This window comes from Labrus bergylta, chromosome 4 (assembly GCF_963930695.1).
Source record: "Labrus bergylta chromosome 4, fLabBer1.1, whole genome shotgun sequence".
Taxonomy (NCBI): Eukaryota; Metazoa; Chordata; class Actinopteri; order Labriformes; family Labridae; genus Labrus; species Labrus bergylta.
In genome coordinates, this window is record NC_089198.1 from 3394811 (window position 1) to 3411388 (window position 16578).

Consider the following 16578-nt stretch of genomic DNA (forward strand, 5'->3'; position numbering starts at 1 on the left):
GGTGTGTCTCAAATACGTTAAGTCAAGAGTAGACACACATGCTGATGAACCCATCTTTCGTAATGAAGAGGACGGAACGAGCATGTGCAGGGGCGCCAACGGCCTAGTGGTTATTTCGCACGCACCATGTACAGAGGCTACAGTCTTCAAAGTGGTCGGTTCAGGTTTGAATCCAGCCAATGGCTCCTTAGCCGCGTGTCATTCACTCTCTCAGGTGGTAGAGTCGGTCGTCTCTCAACTGGAAAGTCGGGTGTGATCCCTAGCTCCTGCAGCTATATGTCCGATGTGTCCTCGGGCGAGGTGCTTAACCCCAAGTTGCTCCCAATGCTGCGTCAGCGGCGTGTGAATGTGTATGAATGGATTACTTACAAAGCATTAACTACAATCAGTGTGTGAATGTGTTGGCCCTTTGACTCGTCAGAAGACTAGAAAATTGATTTACAAGCTTAAGTTCATTTACCATTTTCTTGATTTTCGACTCTATCCACTGTCCTGTCTCTCTAATAAAAAGGTAAACAAATTAGTAGTGCAACTCATATCGAGAGTCAATGGAGGCCAGGAGCGCTGGATTCTAGCGTCCAATACTGGAAACATGTCACCGATCAGTAACTTTAGACACATGGAATGTTTTACAATTTTATCGCAGATTAAACATTTTACTCAAGCACCTTTTAAAAGAGTACATGTCTGTTCTTCTTCTTGTGGGAGGTGGTCAGACGGCGCCCTCTATTGACCGCCGGCCACAGATCATAGACTAATATTTGCATTATTTAGAGCTGTAATGTCGTATTGCTGATTTAACAAATGGAAATCATTCCTGCTCGTAAATTGTCTTAGAGCCAGACGTTCTTCCAGCGAGGCGGCTGGGAGACGACAGACTCTCCGTGTCTCCCGATCCACAACACACGCACTAAGCCAATTAGAGATAACTATCATGCAACCTAATTTAATTAGTATCGCTCATTTGCCATCCCTCTCTTTCCATTTAGGCCCTGCAGTCCACTCAATATCCCCTCCCATCACTCCCAGTTAGAATCCACTACAGCAGGCACGCAGCCCACCCACAAAGGATTCAAGAGAACGACAAAGCCTTTCCAGCTCAAAAGCATGAAAACACACATTTTCCTCGGTCTTTATCGAGTCTCAGCGAACAGACGTCTCCAACAGAGATTCTGGGATTGTACCATCTCCATGATGGCTACCCCCGGAGGCCCAACGTTGAGATTAAAGTCCGTCCATCGCTGTATTCATAGGGCACTGAAGTGGTCACTGGCAGTGTTTGACTTTCATGTTTGGTGATTTTTGGATGAATGATAGTGGCGGTGTTGGTCTACCAGATGATTTGATTATCTGTAGCTTTGGTATTCTCTGAGTTTAGGAGAGTAATTATTGTTTTAAAGACATACTTCATCAAATCTGCAGAGTTAACTAACTGCTCAAGTTCTCCTACAAAAAAACCCTAAAAACATCAATCAGTTCTGCAGAACTTCATGTATGTTGAGTTTAAAGTGTGCTTGTACATGTTTCTTTTACATTTTTACAGGCTGTATAAGATGTAATCTTTGCATAAAACCTTCTTAGAAATGATTCAGAAACTAGAAACAGAGCCGTAAGTAACTCGTTAAGGAGCGTATAATCTGCCTCGTCAGTTAACGAGTAATCTGTAATTCTCTTCCTGAGACATATGGCGGGAGGAATAATCTGTGAGTGGCTGCAGGACGACCAGCGAGCTTCAGTTAAAACCTCCAACATGGAGAGCAGAGCAGACGAAGCTTAGACAAAAAATTAAGACAAAACCTTCTCAGCACCAGAAACAAGAACCTTGATTAGTTTCCTCGAAGACTCAGGGAAGATTTAAAGGAACTTTTCATGACGTGATATCAAAAGGTTGAAGCCAGGATCGATGTTCTGCTTTCCTTAAATCTGAGGGTAGGAGGAGTTGATAAATGAGTGTTGGCGGTAAATGGTGTCCAATCAATCAGATCTGCAGTGAAGTGGTAACGTCATGGGCGGGTCCATTGAACTTAGAGGTCAGACCAGTAACATCAGACTTTGTATACCCACACCGGGATCCAGACCGAGGATGCAAATGTTAGCCAGGTGGCTAATGCTGTCGCTACTGATCCAATACGCATGCTCTGATATGATTACGTGGCGTCTGCAGAGGGCCGATTATCTCTGCCTTTCAGCGGCCCAGACAGACCTTAAACTGTCTATAGCCTATATAGCATATGCTGTAGCCTATATAGTAATATAGTATATCATTTATGGTTTAGTATCAGCTGTATGGAGATACAAGACGGGGCGGGACCAAGAGAAATGCCGCTGCAGATTACAAAGGGTGTTATTACAGTGACAGGGACTTATCAGTGAGTGACCTGCTGATGTTTAAACAGAACAAGTGCTGATATGTCTGTGCGCATAGTCCACCGATTAAACAAGTAAAGCAGACTTCATTAACCGGACGGGAAACCAAAGATAGAAGGCAACTACAGTTTAACATTCAGGGAAGTTGGACTCTCATCCAGCCAAACAGACAATATAATAAAACCACACATTATCAACCCATAAAACCACACATTATCAACCCACGCACGACAACAAACTTTGTAAACAGTGTGACAGCAATGGCCTGCCGTTCATACAGTACGATAACCAGCAGACACGGCGGTCTCCAACACATGCACCCACAAACAAAAGACCAGCATCTAAGTGTAATCTCAAATAATGATGAAACAACTTACCAATTAAGTTTTCATCAGCACTGTTGCTTTCCTGCAGCTAGCTGGGTGCTCCTCTCTAACATGTTTATTTGCTTGGTTAGTTTCGTTTACGTTAGTGGAGCTAGCAACGGGAGGAGACTTGCCAGGTTGAGTTGTTGAGGGTCGAGTTGTTGAGGGTCGAGTTGTTGAGGGTGGAGTTGTTGAGGGTCGAGTTGTTGAGGGTGGAGTTGTTGAGGGTGGAGTTGTTGAGGGTTGAGTTGTTGAGGGTGGAGTTGTTGAGGGTGGAGTTGTTGAGGGTTGAGTTGTTGAGGGTTGAGTTGTTGAGGGTTGAGTTGTTGAGGGTCGAGTTGTTGAGGGTCGAGTTGTTGAGGGTTGAGTTGTTGAGGGTCGAGTTGTTGAGGGTGGAGTTGTTGAGGGTCGAGTTGTTGAGGGGTCGAGTTGTTGAGGGTCGAGTTGTTGAGGGTCGAGTTGTTGAGGGTCGAGTTGTTGAGGGTCGAGTTGTTGAGGGGTCGAGTTGTTGAGGGTCGAGTTGTTGAGGGTCGAGTTGTTGAGGGTCGAGTTGTTGAGGGTTGAGTTGTCAGTGAGAAAACATTTTTTATTTAGTTTTTTACACTTTTAATGTTACGAAAAACTGCGAGGGAAACAGAAATGAAGCAGACAGACGACTAGCTTTTTAAAACTCCAGACAGCAGCGGGGGCCCAGCAAAGGGGGTGCTAAGAGGTGGAATCAATGACATTACAAACAGGCCACAGCACCCTGCTGGTGCTGTTTGCTGCCGAAGTTGAGAACCCCCTTGGCAGTGGAGGGGGGCCCCTCTCTGCTCTACAAAATACATTGTGTGTCTTGATTGCGGCAAAAGAAAAGAGACTCAGACCTAGTCAAACTAACTTTATTCAAAAATTCAACTAAATAACAAAACAAAAGACAACAGTGGGCCCCTTGAGACAACAGTGGGACCGGGGCGGCCGCACCTTCTGCCCCCACACTCGCTCCGCTACTGGGCCCAGACATTTCTTTCGGTGGGCCTGCTGGTGTTAAATACTTACATTTTTCACGTAAAGTTTTGGTTGATGTTGGGAGACGTGATATTTGATCTGCTGAGGCTCGTTCTTTGCAGGTGTTGGAAGGTGGACTGATGATAAATCCAGTAATGAGAACATATGTGTCCCAATATGGAGGCGTGCACTGCCAGCCTTTTGTCTTGAAGTCGGCCTCTCTGAGTTTTGGCTCTGTGTCGGAGTGAAGTGAAATAAATCAGGGAGGACTTCTTTATTTCTGCCACGGCCGTTCCTCTCCACACCTCCTGGAAGGTCTTTAACCTCGTCCAGAAAGCTAATCAGCAGTGTGGTGAGTGATTTAGAACAGGCTCGCTCCACTCCGCCGTCTGGCAGGAGCTGATAGCGCCCGGGAGAGCTGTTAGAGCCGCCGGCGTGGAACCAACCATGTCCAACAGCACCGCAGAGGACCCGCATCTACAGACCCCCCCCCACCCCGACCACCGCCACCGCCACCACCATCACCATCCTGCTGCTGCTTGAAACGAGAGAAAGAAAAAGTCTGAGCAAGATGGAGAGCAGACAAAAAAAGAAAACTGCAGCTGGATGAGAGGTGGCCTGCCAAATGAGTCGGTCTTGGTGGAGTGCCAGCGCTGCCCGAAATGGAGCTCTGAGCCAATCAGAGCTGTGTAAATATTAATGCAGGCATCGCAGAGAGTTTAATGAGTCGTGTGGAGCGCTGTTTAAACGAGATGTTCAGGAATCAGTCCACAAGAGGGTCCACAGACGAAATCAAACAGGAAACATGAAACAGTCACAGGTTTTTATTTAACAAAGGAATGAAAGGTCCAATCAGTGAGATGTGTAGAGAGGTAAATGATAAAGTGACCTTACTATCTGATCAGACATTAAGGAAACATGCTATGTTGAAGTGCTGGCTTCTCTGACAACAATGCAGCAGCCAGTATGTCCTCCTTCTAACTTTAGATTCTGCTCCTGAATGCTCTGGATTTGTTTGGACCAGAGAAGGTAGCCGGTTTTAAGGCGACCCCCCCCCCCACATGGCCATTTTGGACACCCCTCAGTTTGCCAGATATGAGAGCAGTTATCAGGTCAACAGGTGTTGCAGCAATGGAAGCGGTCAAGAGAAGTGGTTCAGATAGAAGTGATTGTACCCGACCTAAAAAGCCTCTGCATGTTTCTAATAAGCTCCACGAGCAGAAACGTGCTCAAACTAGGATCAATATTGGAGATGCTTTTGAAAAATGGAGAGAGGTTAGAACACAGAAAGGTTTACAGACCCATGCAGAGCTGGATAAACACTGAAGCTTCAGAGTCCACCACATGGTGACCTGAGTGAGCATCCACTCTAGAGAGGAGGGAGGGGGGGAGACAGCTCTCTATGATGTTTAGAATTTAGACTGCAGTACCCATTTTAAACACTAGGGGTCAGAGGTACATACTGCTCCTTTAAGTAAAGTGAAACAGATGCTACATTGGATCTTCGTACTGATGCCTGACTGTGTCCTAAACACATTAAAGACAGTATCTTGAGGTAGACTTGTTACGAAAAAACTATAGACCAAAAACATTTTATAATGTGAACGCATTAAATACTTTAAGGATCAAAGGCTGAGGGCGCCTTGTACCTGAAAACAGACTTCTAAAGCTATCTTAGCAGACGCTTTTATCCAAAACGACGTACATCAGAGAGTAAGAACAACACAAGCAAGGATCTAGAAAAAAGGGAACAATGTGAGTAAGACCAAATGATCAGCTTTGAGTCTGATTGGACACACAGGTGCTGACAGGAAGTGACCAGAGGCAAAGCTCAACATTGAGGGCAGTTCTTGAGAGCTCTAATCAGTATAGAAACCATCTTATAAGTCGTCGTTATCAAACAAAAACCATCGTCATTACCATCATCATCATCAATAATATGGAGACCATCATCATTAAGTTAGTAGGTATTCATGAAAGAGCTGGGTCTTTAGCTTTTTCTTAAAGGTGCAGAGGGACTCTGCAGATCACATGGAGTTTGGAAGTTCACTTCTACGTCTATCTTGAATACAAAATGCTAAAGGGTAAAACATACATGAACTTATACACATTGTGCATCTTGGAAGATACACATAAGAGTTTCTTGAAGCAGAGCAAGAACAGAAATGGTCAATTGGACGCTTTAGTGAACATAAAGTACTTTTAAGAAGAGGCTTGATACGGCCAAATTAAGGGCACCTTTAAACATATCACACAGAGGGTGGTTAGGTATTCATGAACACTGATATTCTTTGAGTTATTTATCAGATTCCATGTAGAGAACAGTTTGGTTTGTGGTTCGGCAGCTGGTTTGTTTAAATATGAGAAAAACAAACATGAGGAAAGACTCTGGACTTTGCCTCAGGTAGAGTCACATGAGAGGGGGTGGGGCTGATAAGGATGTGTACACGTGAAGGTTTATCTGCAGTGATTGTAGAGCAGATAATTGTGATGTAGTTTTGAATTTCAAATATTCTGTTGCTGCATTTGAGTTGAAGGTGTGCGCGCGTGCGTGCGTGCGTAAGGGGCGTGGAGGTGGAGGGGAGTGTTGCATCCTCTCACGTGACCAGCCTGTCTGTCCTCTCCTCCTCAGTCCGGATCTCTTTGTTGTGGTTGCAGCAGCAGCAGCAAGCTGCTCTCTTTACGCACCGCGTTTCCGCTCCGCAAGATCCTCCAAACCGCGTCTTCACCGCGCGGAGAAGCAGCAGCAGCACAGCCGGAGCAGCGCGGTGAGCATCAAGGGCTGCCTGGGAAACAGGACGTGGAGGACTGCTACGTCTGTGGCATCCGACAGAAGGAAGCAGTTTCAGATACATCCGCCTGTGTAGTGCGCGGAGATTCGCTGCGGTGGACGGACGGATGGATCCTCTTCTGCCTCCCTGGACGAGTCGGACCGCCTCCGAGGCTTCCTGAACGCGGAAGCAGGCAGAGGAGCTCTCTATACATTCCTCCATCTTCAACCGCAGACCTCATCACCCCCTCTGCTCCCTCCTCTCCAGCCTGCAGTGCTCTGCTTGCAGCGGGACGCAGCGTTTCCTCTCCCGCGTCTCCTCCGGGATTACGCTGAAATTCTTTGCACGCCTTTTTTTTCACCTGAATTAGAGGAGCGACTGGTTTGCCTGTCTGTCGGTCATCATCTTCATCTGCGTCATGGTGTCAGGGCCTGGGAGGTGTCCCGGGCGTGCCGGCGGGGTGGTCCCGTACCTGGTGTCCGCCTGCCTGCTGTCTCTGCTGCTCTACCTGCCGGGGGCCCGGGGGTCTTACAACCCTCAGAGCGGGGAGTGTAAGGGCAAAGGAAGAGACTGCACAGGTAAGAACACTGCTGCTGTGCATGCAAACACCACACAGGGAAATCAACACTTAGATACTTCAAACCATCATTAAACAACATTCATCAGCATGCACCTCCTCCTCCTCCTGCTGCTCTCAAACCATCAGAGTGCTGCAGGTGTTTCTTTAGTCCCTCTCAGGGCTTCTGCATGTGGCTCCAGAGTTTATTCTGACCTTCTCATAAGCTATCAGACAGACTGCTCTGGTTAGAGAGTCGCATATGCTATCCGATGTGCTCCATGGTGAGTTTCCAGCTGAGTGAAATGTGACAGAAATCACTGGATGCTGCAAGTTGGTGGAAAATGGATCTTTTGGCTTGAACATGAGTGTTGATATCTCCTGTAGTATCTTCAAAGCTCCTCCTGGGAGTTAATCACAACACTGCAGCTGCTTTTTTAAAAGTGCATTTTGTTGTATTTGTTATGTAAAGGGGTCAGTAGTTTTCACTTATGGTCTATTACTGGAGAACATTCTTTAACTGAACATCTTTACTGCTGGTTTCAGCCTCCTTGATTGGAAAAAGTTGCTTATTTTTGAATCTTTTGGGACATATTCAGTTCTTTGTTTTGTTTTTATGCTGTCATTGGAGAATAATTCATTTCCTTAGAAATGCACTCAACATGCTTTCCGTTATCACAAGTCACCAGTGAGAAGACAGGTATGACTGTAGATGACAAAAGAGACATTTTGATTCATTTAATTTCAAAGTCCAGTCTCCAGGTTGAGAGTCTCCGGTGCCCCTGTAGGCCTTCAGATGACTGGAGAGGGATTGAAAAAAACTGACTATAGTCTGATGTGTTGATAGAAAGGATTTAGATTTATTCAACTATTTTTTATTTTTGGGCTTTATGTGCCTTTAATGCAGAGATAGTACAGTGGACAGAGTCGGAAATCAGGGAGACAGAGAGTAGGAATGACATGCGGGACAGGTCGGATTCTAACCCGGAGGACCACAGCCTCCACACATGGGGCGCGTGTTCCAACCACTGTTCCACCAGCGCCCCCTATTCAACTCGTTTTTAAAAGATGAACAACTTGAGCATTAAAGATAGATTCTGTAAATCAGTTTAAACTAACCCAATTGACAGAATCGTCCTCAGCTCGAGCTGCAGTCACCTGTGTCCTGCATTGTTGTGTTAGCATGCTAATGTTAGCGCTCTTTAGTCAGCTCGTAGCTTCACATTGTTGTGTTAGCATGCTAATGTTAGCGCTCTTTAGTCAGCTCGTAGCTTCACATTGTTGTGTTAGCATGCTAATGTTAGCGCTCTTTAGTCAGCTCGTAGCTTCACATTTCATGTAAACTGACACAGAATGAGCGTGATCTAAAAACTCTTACTAACATCCAAATAATCAGTGAGTATGTTCTTCTTCTTCTCTCTAGTTCTTGACTAAAACAGCTTTTATACACAAGGGGAGGAGCCGGCCGTCCCGTCCATGTAAACACGGCTCTGACAACAACACAGCCAGCGGGACTCGAGCTTCTCCCTCATTGTAGACAGTCAGGACTCAGAGACACATTTACACAGGATAGACTTTATGATTTATTTATGTGGAACATGTCGCTCATTCTTCTTTTAAACTTCGGCATGATAAAAGTAAGACTCAAAAGACATGGATATCAGTTTCAGTACCACGGCAACAAGAATAGCCCCCTCTCTAGAAGGGCTTGGGTGTACTCTGTCTTTCTCGCTCCATGTCCTATTGTTTACGGTGAGAAGGCAGACTCAGAGGGCAGAACAAACACCTAGCTGTGGGAGTGTCACCCACCTGGGGGAGGGGCTACTGCCCTTTGTGATGTCATGAAGGGAAAATCTCCAAACGGCCTGTTTGAGCACACATTTTCTGAAAAGTGGAGCAGGCAGAAGACGGAGAGGATGGACTTTTCTCATCATTGGGGGGTTTGTAGACTAGAGACACATGTTAGAGTTAGAGGAACATGGAGAAGTGGATTTTACAGAATGTGGGACCTTTAATGATTTGGTACTTTTAGAATAACAGAGATTGTATTGACCCCGTGACCCTTTGACCCCTGCGATTGATGGACATGTATCACATCTCAGCATAGTGCATGAGTTTAAGAGAAAAGAAGCATTTAGAGAATCTCTCTGAAACGACAGCTCTTTCATGAAACTTCAGTTCTGATTCTATTACAGACTTCAAAGAACCAAACGTTTTTTTTTATTTTAAGTCCCTGAAGCTCCGACTCAGCGGGGGGGAAACGGAGCCAGGATTGAAACTCGCTGGAAGAAAGCTTTACATAAAAATATGAATAAAAAAAATTTAAAAAAAGGTTTTTTAACTCATCTAATGAACTTTGATGTCTGATCATTGCTCTAATGAACATGATGAAGACACATCGGGTCGTTCTGAGCGGAGGTGGATGTAATGATGACCGTGAAAAATGCGGCCCGACGCTGAAAACACGGAGGGAATCACGGAATCTGACAATGAAAACGCAGCAATATCAAACGTGAGATTTAGTAAAAAAAAACATGTGGTTACATCATGAAAAACAGATTTAAGAACTTTAAAAAAAAACGGATTTCATAGGACCCTACAAAAAGATGTTGATTTATTAATATCTGTGTTTTTCAAGCAGTAAATTAAATCAAAGGTCAACGAGTGTAAAAAGTATTCTCCCTCTAATTAAAATAATCAAAGTGTAAATCGTAAAGTACATATCGCTGACCTGTGGTTATCATCGTTATTCATTCATCACGCCGTGCTCCTCAGCTTTTATTAAAAATGTAAAAGATAAACTGCAGAGATGTAAATGAGTGTTAGCCGTCGCTCCGGAGCGTCTGGAATAACTCACCTCGCTCATGTTTAATTAATGGATCTCTGGATTGCCTTTTCTCGTGGCGTTCACGTTGTCTGCATTAAGAAACGGAGCGTTTTCCTCTCAGATGAGCACGCTGCGATCCTGATCTCTGCTCTCAGAAGCCCTGACACGCCGACGCCGCAGCAACATGCAAACACTCTGCAGAGGAGGGTGGAAATGTTCCAAGTCACTAAACAAACCAAACACCAGACTTATTTTCTTTTTTTGTGAGCACCGAAGGCCGGATTCCCGATCTCGCTGCTCCGAGCGCGACGACCACCGAGCTGCGTTTGATAACAGATAATTGACCGCCATGTTTTTGCAAACTGTTGTTGCTCAGAAAGCAGACGAAGAAGATGAAGAAGAAGCTTTTACAGATCAAAATGGCTCGTGGCCGCTGCTGTGTTCAGGGTTTGTAGGAAAATTCAGCCCTGGAGAAGCATCAAGCGTTTATAGCACACCATTATTCACTGGTATTATGATCGCTGTGTGTGCAGAGAGTCAGCTGTTGGATTCCTGAGGGGACGATCTGAGCTCGGGGTTTGTGTTTACCACTTCCTGCCATCTTTCTCTGGTTACTGTCATCAGGAGGTTCACATTTACAGAAAGGACGGAGACATTTAAGAAGCGCCAAAGCAGCAGGTGTGGTAGTCTAATTAAAAAAAAAAAACAGCAATAATCCCTGGAAAACAGCCAAAACCAGCAATAAGTCTCAGATCATGAAATGCATCCGTCTCTGGGGACAACAAAAACCAAACCGACCACGCATTTGTTCCTTCCTCGTGTAGTTGAAAAAACGGATCAGTGGCGTCCCATGAGTTTCACATTGTAGTTTCACAAAAAACAAACCTGGAGGAAATGGAGCATTTGTTTGGGACTATTTTTAGCGGCGGATGAATCCACATTTGATAACACAATGATTGTTGCTAGAATCTCTAGAGGCACTTTGGGGAACTGCTGAAGGACGGCTGTTTCCCACACTGAGACCACACTGAGGCGTTATTACGGCAGTATAAGTATATTTCCCAAACCTCTCCTTTTATCCGTATTTACTCGCTATAGGAACACGGAGGTGCAGGAGAGAGAAAGTCAGCGGGGGCGTCCCTCCTGTAAACACACTGATTGAGGTTTGAGGTGTCATGTTGAAACTGAAGCTTGCTGCTGTCTTGAACTGTCAGTTTAAGACGATCGTTGTCGGGCGCTGGATAGCGTAGCGGTGATGTCACACGCCTCATGTACGGAGGCCATAGTGGGAATTTGGGGTCGTGTGTGTGTGCGTGCGTGCGTGCGTGCGTGCATGTGTGTGGATCTTGTTCTCAGATGTGTATCGGCGCTCGTCTCACACACACTTGCTGGTGAAACAGGAAGGGGGGGGAGCTGAGGGATGAAGGAGCGTTTGTTTTGCTCTGAAGGTCACAAAGTAAGACTTTAAAACAAACTCCAGTCACTGAGATGTTTTCCTTCAGCACTCCCCCCTCCTCCGTTGATTCACTCTCAGTAATAAATCAGAGGAGATGGCAGCAGTTGGCAGAGAGCCTGGATGAGCCCAGCAGGTACAGCGTGTCGTTATGAAGTGAAAGAAACCGGAAAAGAAAACCCCTCCATCGGAGTTATTTGACCTGTGATGTCACCTGAGACCCCCGCCTGTTGAACCACAGACTCCTGCAGGTCATCACAGGAGCAGTCGGCTGTGTCTTCACCGTGCAGGAAGCTGATAGCCTCGGGCCCCCCCCTGGGACTTTTAATATCTACATATGGAGACACCAATCCTGTTTATATTCATGAATATGAACACACACTGTACATTTTATAACACATCCATTTGGATTTTATGAACAATAAGTTATTATTCATAATTTTGACAACTTTAAAGTCTTAATATGCGATTTTTCACACTTAAATAGAAATCAAGTATCTCCTCTGAAAATAACTCTGTGAGTCATGACTGTCTACAATGGGTGTAACACCCGAGTCCCACTGTCTGTGATGTTTTCAGAGTTTTCAGAGTCCTATCTTCACTTTGTTTACATCGCCGGGACGGCCGGCTGACTCCTCCCCTCGTGTATAAAAGTTGTTTAATTGAGGGACTAGAGAAAAGAAGAATAACATACTGTACTCACTGCTTAACTGTGTTTCTAGATCACGCTCATTTCAGGTAAATTTACATGCAGTGTGAAGATACCAGCAGAATAAAGATCGCTAGCATTAGCATGCTAACACAACAATGCAGAGCAAGTTGTTTTGGTTTCATGCTGGTGCTCAAGGGCGACATCTGCTGGATCAAACAATCCTTTGTGAAACCAGATATCACCGTCAGAGACTCTGGCTGGAGAGAGACTTTGAATTCTCTCCATTTTAGAGACACACTGATTGTCGGCTCGCTTTAGGAATGAGGCTCACGGTGTGAATGACAGATTAGTTTCTCAGGGCCGGACGGGGTCGACCAGCAGAGGCTTCCCCGCTGACGTCCGTCCACTTCCTGCGTTGTCGCTCCTCTCCAGCTGAGGACGAATTATCCACCCATCACGTTTCGTCGACTGAGTTTAGAGCAAAGCAATTATCTGCAGCTCTGCAGGGTGACAGACACTTTTAATTGTCCTCTGTGAGGAGATAAAAAGGTGTTTGTCAACAGGCGGGATGTGGACTTTCTAAATCTGCTGTGGTTCTTGGAAGTTTAATTAAGCCCCGAGGATAAAGCCCGGAGGAGAGTCAAGGTGCTTTTTGTGTGAAACTGCAGCAGTCTGTTGTGTTTCTGCTCGTCCTGAAACTGAAGTTTTACAGGTCGAGTCTCTGCAATAAGATGATCATGAAGTAATAATCATGATCCATAACAAAACTGCATCTTTTAATAATTAGAAAATACACAGTACATGTTTTTAATCCTTAAAAAAAACATACAAGTTTGATATGGAAGTCTATACTCATCATAAAACAGCAAAGTACAACAAATATTTCAAGCTTCATTTTAATTCGAGGCCGACCGATTAATCAGCCCGCCGATAATAACGGTCGATATTACCCAGTGACTATCGGTATCAGCTAATGTTATCGCCGATATTACTGGATTTCTTCACCAGTCAAACAGTATTTATTTTGTGTTTCACTGTCTTAAGCTAGCAGTTTTTTGTCACCAGCAGAGGGCGCTATATGGATTACAACAAACATCATCACTCTCCAGAGTGTCGAGTGAAGATTAATGTACGAGGGTTGCAACGATTCACTTTTTACACTTCTGATCTGATTCCGATACATACTGTATGCACCGACACCAATATTTTACAAATCTTAACTAATAAAGATTTTGTTGTTGGGAAAATGTGTAAGGCTCACAGAGCTGTTTTAAACAAATATATAAATAGATCAAATGAAAATCAGAAAAGAAAAAAAAGAATGAGTCTGAACCTCCTCCAATCAGGAAGCAGAAACAACTGTCAGGTTTTTCAAATTAAAAGTTTTAAACTGAAGTCTAAGAGTTGTACTTTTGATCATACAGAGGGAGCTCTTCCATCTCGTCTGAACGTCGTCATGGAGACGATATGTTGGCTCTTCTTCTAGTTCAGTCCGAACGTCTTCAAAGCGAGACTGTGCGAGCTGAGAACGTTTAAAGGGTTCAATCATCTTTCTTGATCAGTGACATGGATCGGCTTGGTCAGTCCGATATCCGATACTTAAATTACGTTGATATCGGACCATGTACCAATATTAGATCAGATCGGTGCAATCTCTAGCACGTACATAACCAGTTACTTTCCAGTTGAGTCTTGTCCTTAAACTGTTTGTCTTTTCCACAAGCGTTTGATAACTGCAACTCTTCTGTTTGCTGAAACTGCAACGCCATAAATGTGTAAATCTATATTTATCTATCTCTACAAATCGAACAGAAATCTAAGAAAGACATCAGATTTTTTTCTCTCCTCAATATTTATTTCAGTATCGGCCACAAAAGTCCCGTATCGGTCGGGTCCTATTTAAAATACGACTTTGAAAGCAGAAGAACACTGTGCATTAGCTGCTAGTTATTTCGTTTTGGTCATGATGGCGTTGGTTTGGTCGTCACTGTTGGATGACTGGAAGGGGAGCTGTCTTATTTAGATGAATTAGCGGGTGGTTAAATGTTTATTGAATCTAAAACGATCAGAAATATAAAGGATGCTTGTTCCTGCAGCCTCATCGACGTAACGTTTGAAATATCTGACACTTTGGCAGCTTGTGTAGGAGTTCTAGTTTCCTGCTCCGGGGGGGGGGAACAATCATGGTCTGGGGAAAAAAAAAAAAAAGATGACAGGATCAGAGGATTCTTAAACCCACAAACTGCCTCTCACGGACACCTGAAGCAGTGACTCACAGGAAGGTGATCCTGCAGGTGTGTCACAGCCTGCAGGCGCTCAGGTGACACCTCCACCTTCTCCAGCTCGCCCTCCGTCGCCCTGCAGCGCCGGCTCTCCAACCGCCACGTAACACTGATGTCTGCACTTCAAACGAGCTAATCTCCGACCGAGCCGGATCAAGTTCACTCCTGAAATGTAAATCTCAGCGTCGTCCGACCGCAGGTGTGAACGTGTGGAGCGCCGAGCGTCTGATTGATCTGCCTCTTTGATCCTCCTCTTCTTCTTCTGCTGCAGGAGAGAGAAACCTCACCTCCTCCACTGTGAGGTCAGAGGTCAAAGGCCAGGGTTCAATACAGGAGAGCATCAGTTGAACTTTTTGATCAAAGACGCTTGAACAGTTAAGAACAAAAAGTCTCATTTTGATTTACAAAAACCCTCTAAAGTTTACAAGAGAAGGGTAAGAGGTATTCTATTTATGTTTTTGAACACATCCTCGACTCTAAATAACAAAGCAAGTTTATTTCTATTGCAACAACAAGGTTCAGTTTATTGCCTCTTTCCTAGCAATCTTCAATTAACCAGTAATTATCTCTTTTTTATTTATTTTTTGTTAAACTGGGAGATATGTTAAGACTCGACTTCCCTAACTAACTGAAGGTCATTCAGTGCTTCAGCAGGTCGCAGGAAACGGGCTAAAATGGCTGCTACAAAATCCATGCGCTCAAATGTTCTAATGTTTTAAAGATTGCATCTGTTTGTTTGTATTTTGGAGTTTAACTGATTAATAAGCTGGACGTTTGTTGGAACCCTGCAGCAGTGAAACAGGCTGTGATGACTTAAAGTTGTAGTTTTTTGTCCCTCACAGGCTCAGGTTGTTGATCTAAGAGTGTGACATCATCACAGAGAGGATCCCTACAGAGACAGAACTTTGTGTTACACAGAAAGGTGATTTCTTTTTAACCTCAATCTGCTGTTAAATCACTCTCCTCAAAAACACACGGGGAGTTGCTGCTCTACCTCTGTTCTGATTGATGCGTTTCTATGATTGTGAGACTATGTGTTTCTTTGTGAGCAGCGGTCCACACACACATCAGCAGCATAGAATAGAATAGAATGACTTTATTGATCCCAAACTGGGAAATTGTGGTGTTACAGCAGCATGTTATCAGAGCAAATAAAACAATATAAGAATAGATAGATAGTAAATAAGAAATAAAAATAATAAGAGATTTGTACATCAAGGATTTAACTTAACATTCTCACTGGTTTAAAAAAAATGAAATACAGCATTTATTCAGGCTTGTCAACTGAATGTAAAAATACTTGCGAGACGTCACAGCGAGTCGGTGACACGTTGAAACCTTAATGGACGTTTCAGGCGTCAAACCAAAGGACCAGTTAAAGAGTTGGCTCGGACCTCCGCCCCCTCGCTGAGGAAATTAAAATGATTTCTGTGACAGTGGTTTAATGTGTGGGCCGTCAATTACACAAAGTAATACCGCGTGTGTCGATGGCTGTGTCGATGGCTGTGTAGATTAGGCGTGAGTGGCAGCTTTATGAAGACAGGGACGCCTCATTTGTCAGATTTAGAGCGGCGGCGTGACCTCCACACTGCAGCTGCTGGATTTAAACACCCCGTGCTTCTACTGCAGGTCGGAGCAAAGACACACAGCTCAACACGAGGCTGAATACAAGGGGGGCGGTCATGTAGCATCAGTGTACACCTCCAGACAGATGACCCGCTCTCTGTGTTTCAGATATGAAGGATGCAGTGAAGGCGTAAATGTGACTCAATGAAAAACTCTTCAAAGTTAACAACATGTGGTGTTATCTGTTTGGGGCTTCAGAGCACGCTGTTCAGGAAAAATAATGTTCATTTCTCAACTCAGTTTGAATCGGCTTTTAGCAGCCGAGCTTTGGGGATTTTTGTTGAATCACTTTTTTTTCTACACATTGGTGGTATTAAAGGATTCACAGGCAGGAGATTTATGTGCTTACTCTTCAAACAGCTCTGAAAATGAATCCACTCTGCAAACACTCCAATCTGAACAGGTGTATCTGTCTATTTTCTACTCAAATATTTCTCATTACAATTACTATAAGTCACATTTACCTGACAAGCTCAGATAAAACCTCTTATGTCAAGATAGAAAATGATAAAAAATAAAGCATACTGCTTGTAATGAGTATGCATAATCTGCTCATGGGGCAAGACAACTTTGACTTAAGAGTCTTGAAGTAAGATAGAAAATCTAAATTTGTTCAGCCATCTCATTTTTAGAGACACTCAACCATTTCTTGCATGATTGGTAGACATTCAGAAGTTCATTTTGGGGCTTTT

General features: G+C 44.3%; 1 protein-coding gene across 1 annotated transcript in view; it reads left to right on the plus strand.

Annotated features, from left to right (window-relative positions):
- The first annotated feature begins 6152 nt into the window (after window positions 1–6152).
- Window positions 6153–16578, plus strand: part of tmeff1a (transmembrane protein with EGF-like and two follistatin-like domains 1a) — a 53197-nt gene continuing 42771 nt past the window's right edge. Inside the window, exon 1 of the mRNA XM_065953524.1 lies at window positions 6153–7068. Within this exon, the coding sequence (XP_065809596.1) occupies window positions 6909–7068 (160 nt within the window). The 5' untranslated portion in view covers window positions 6153–6908. The remainder of the gene's footprint in view (window positions 7069–16578) is intronic.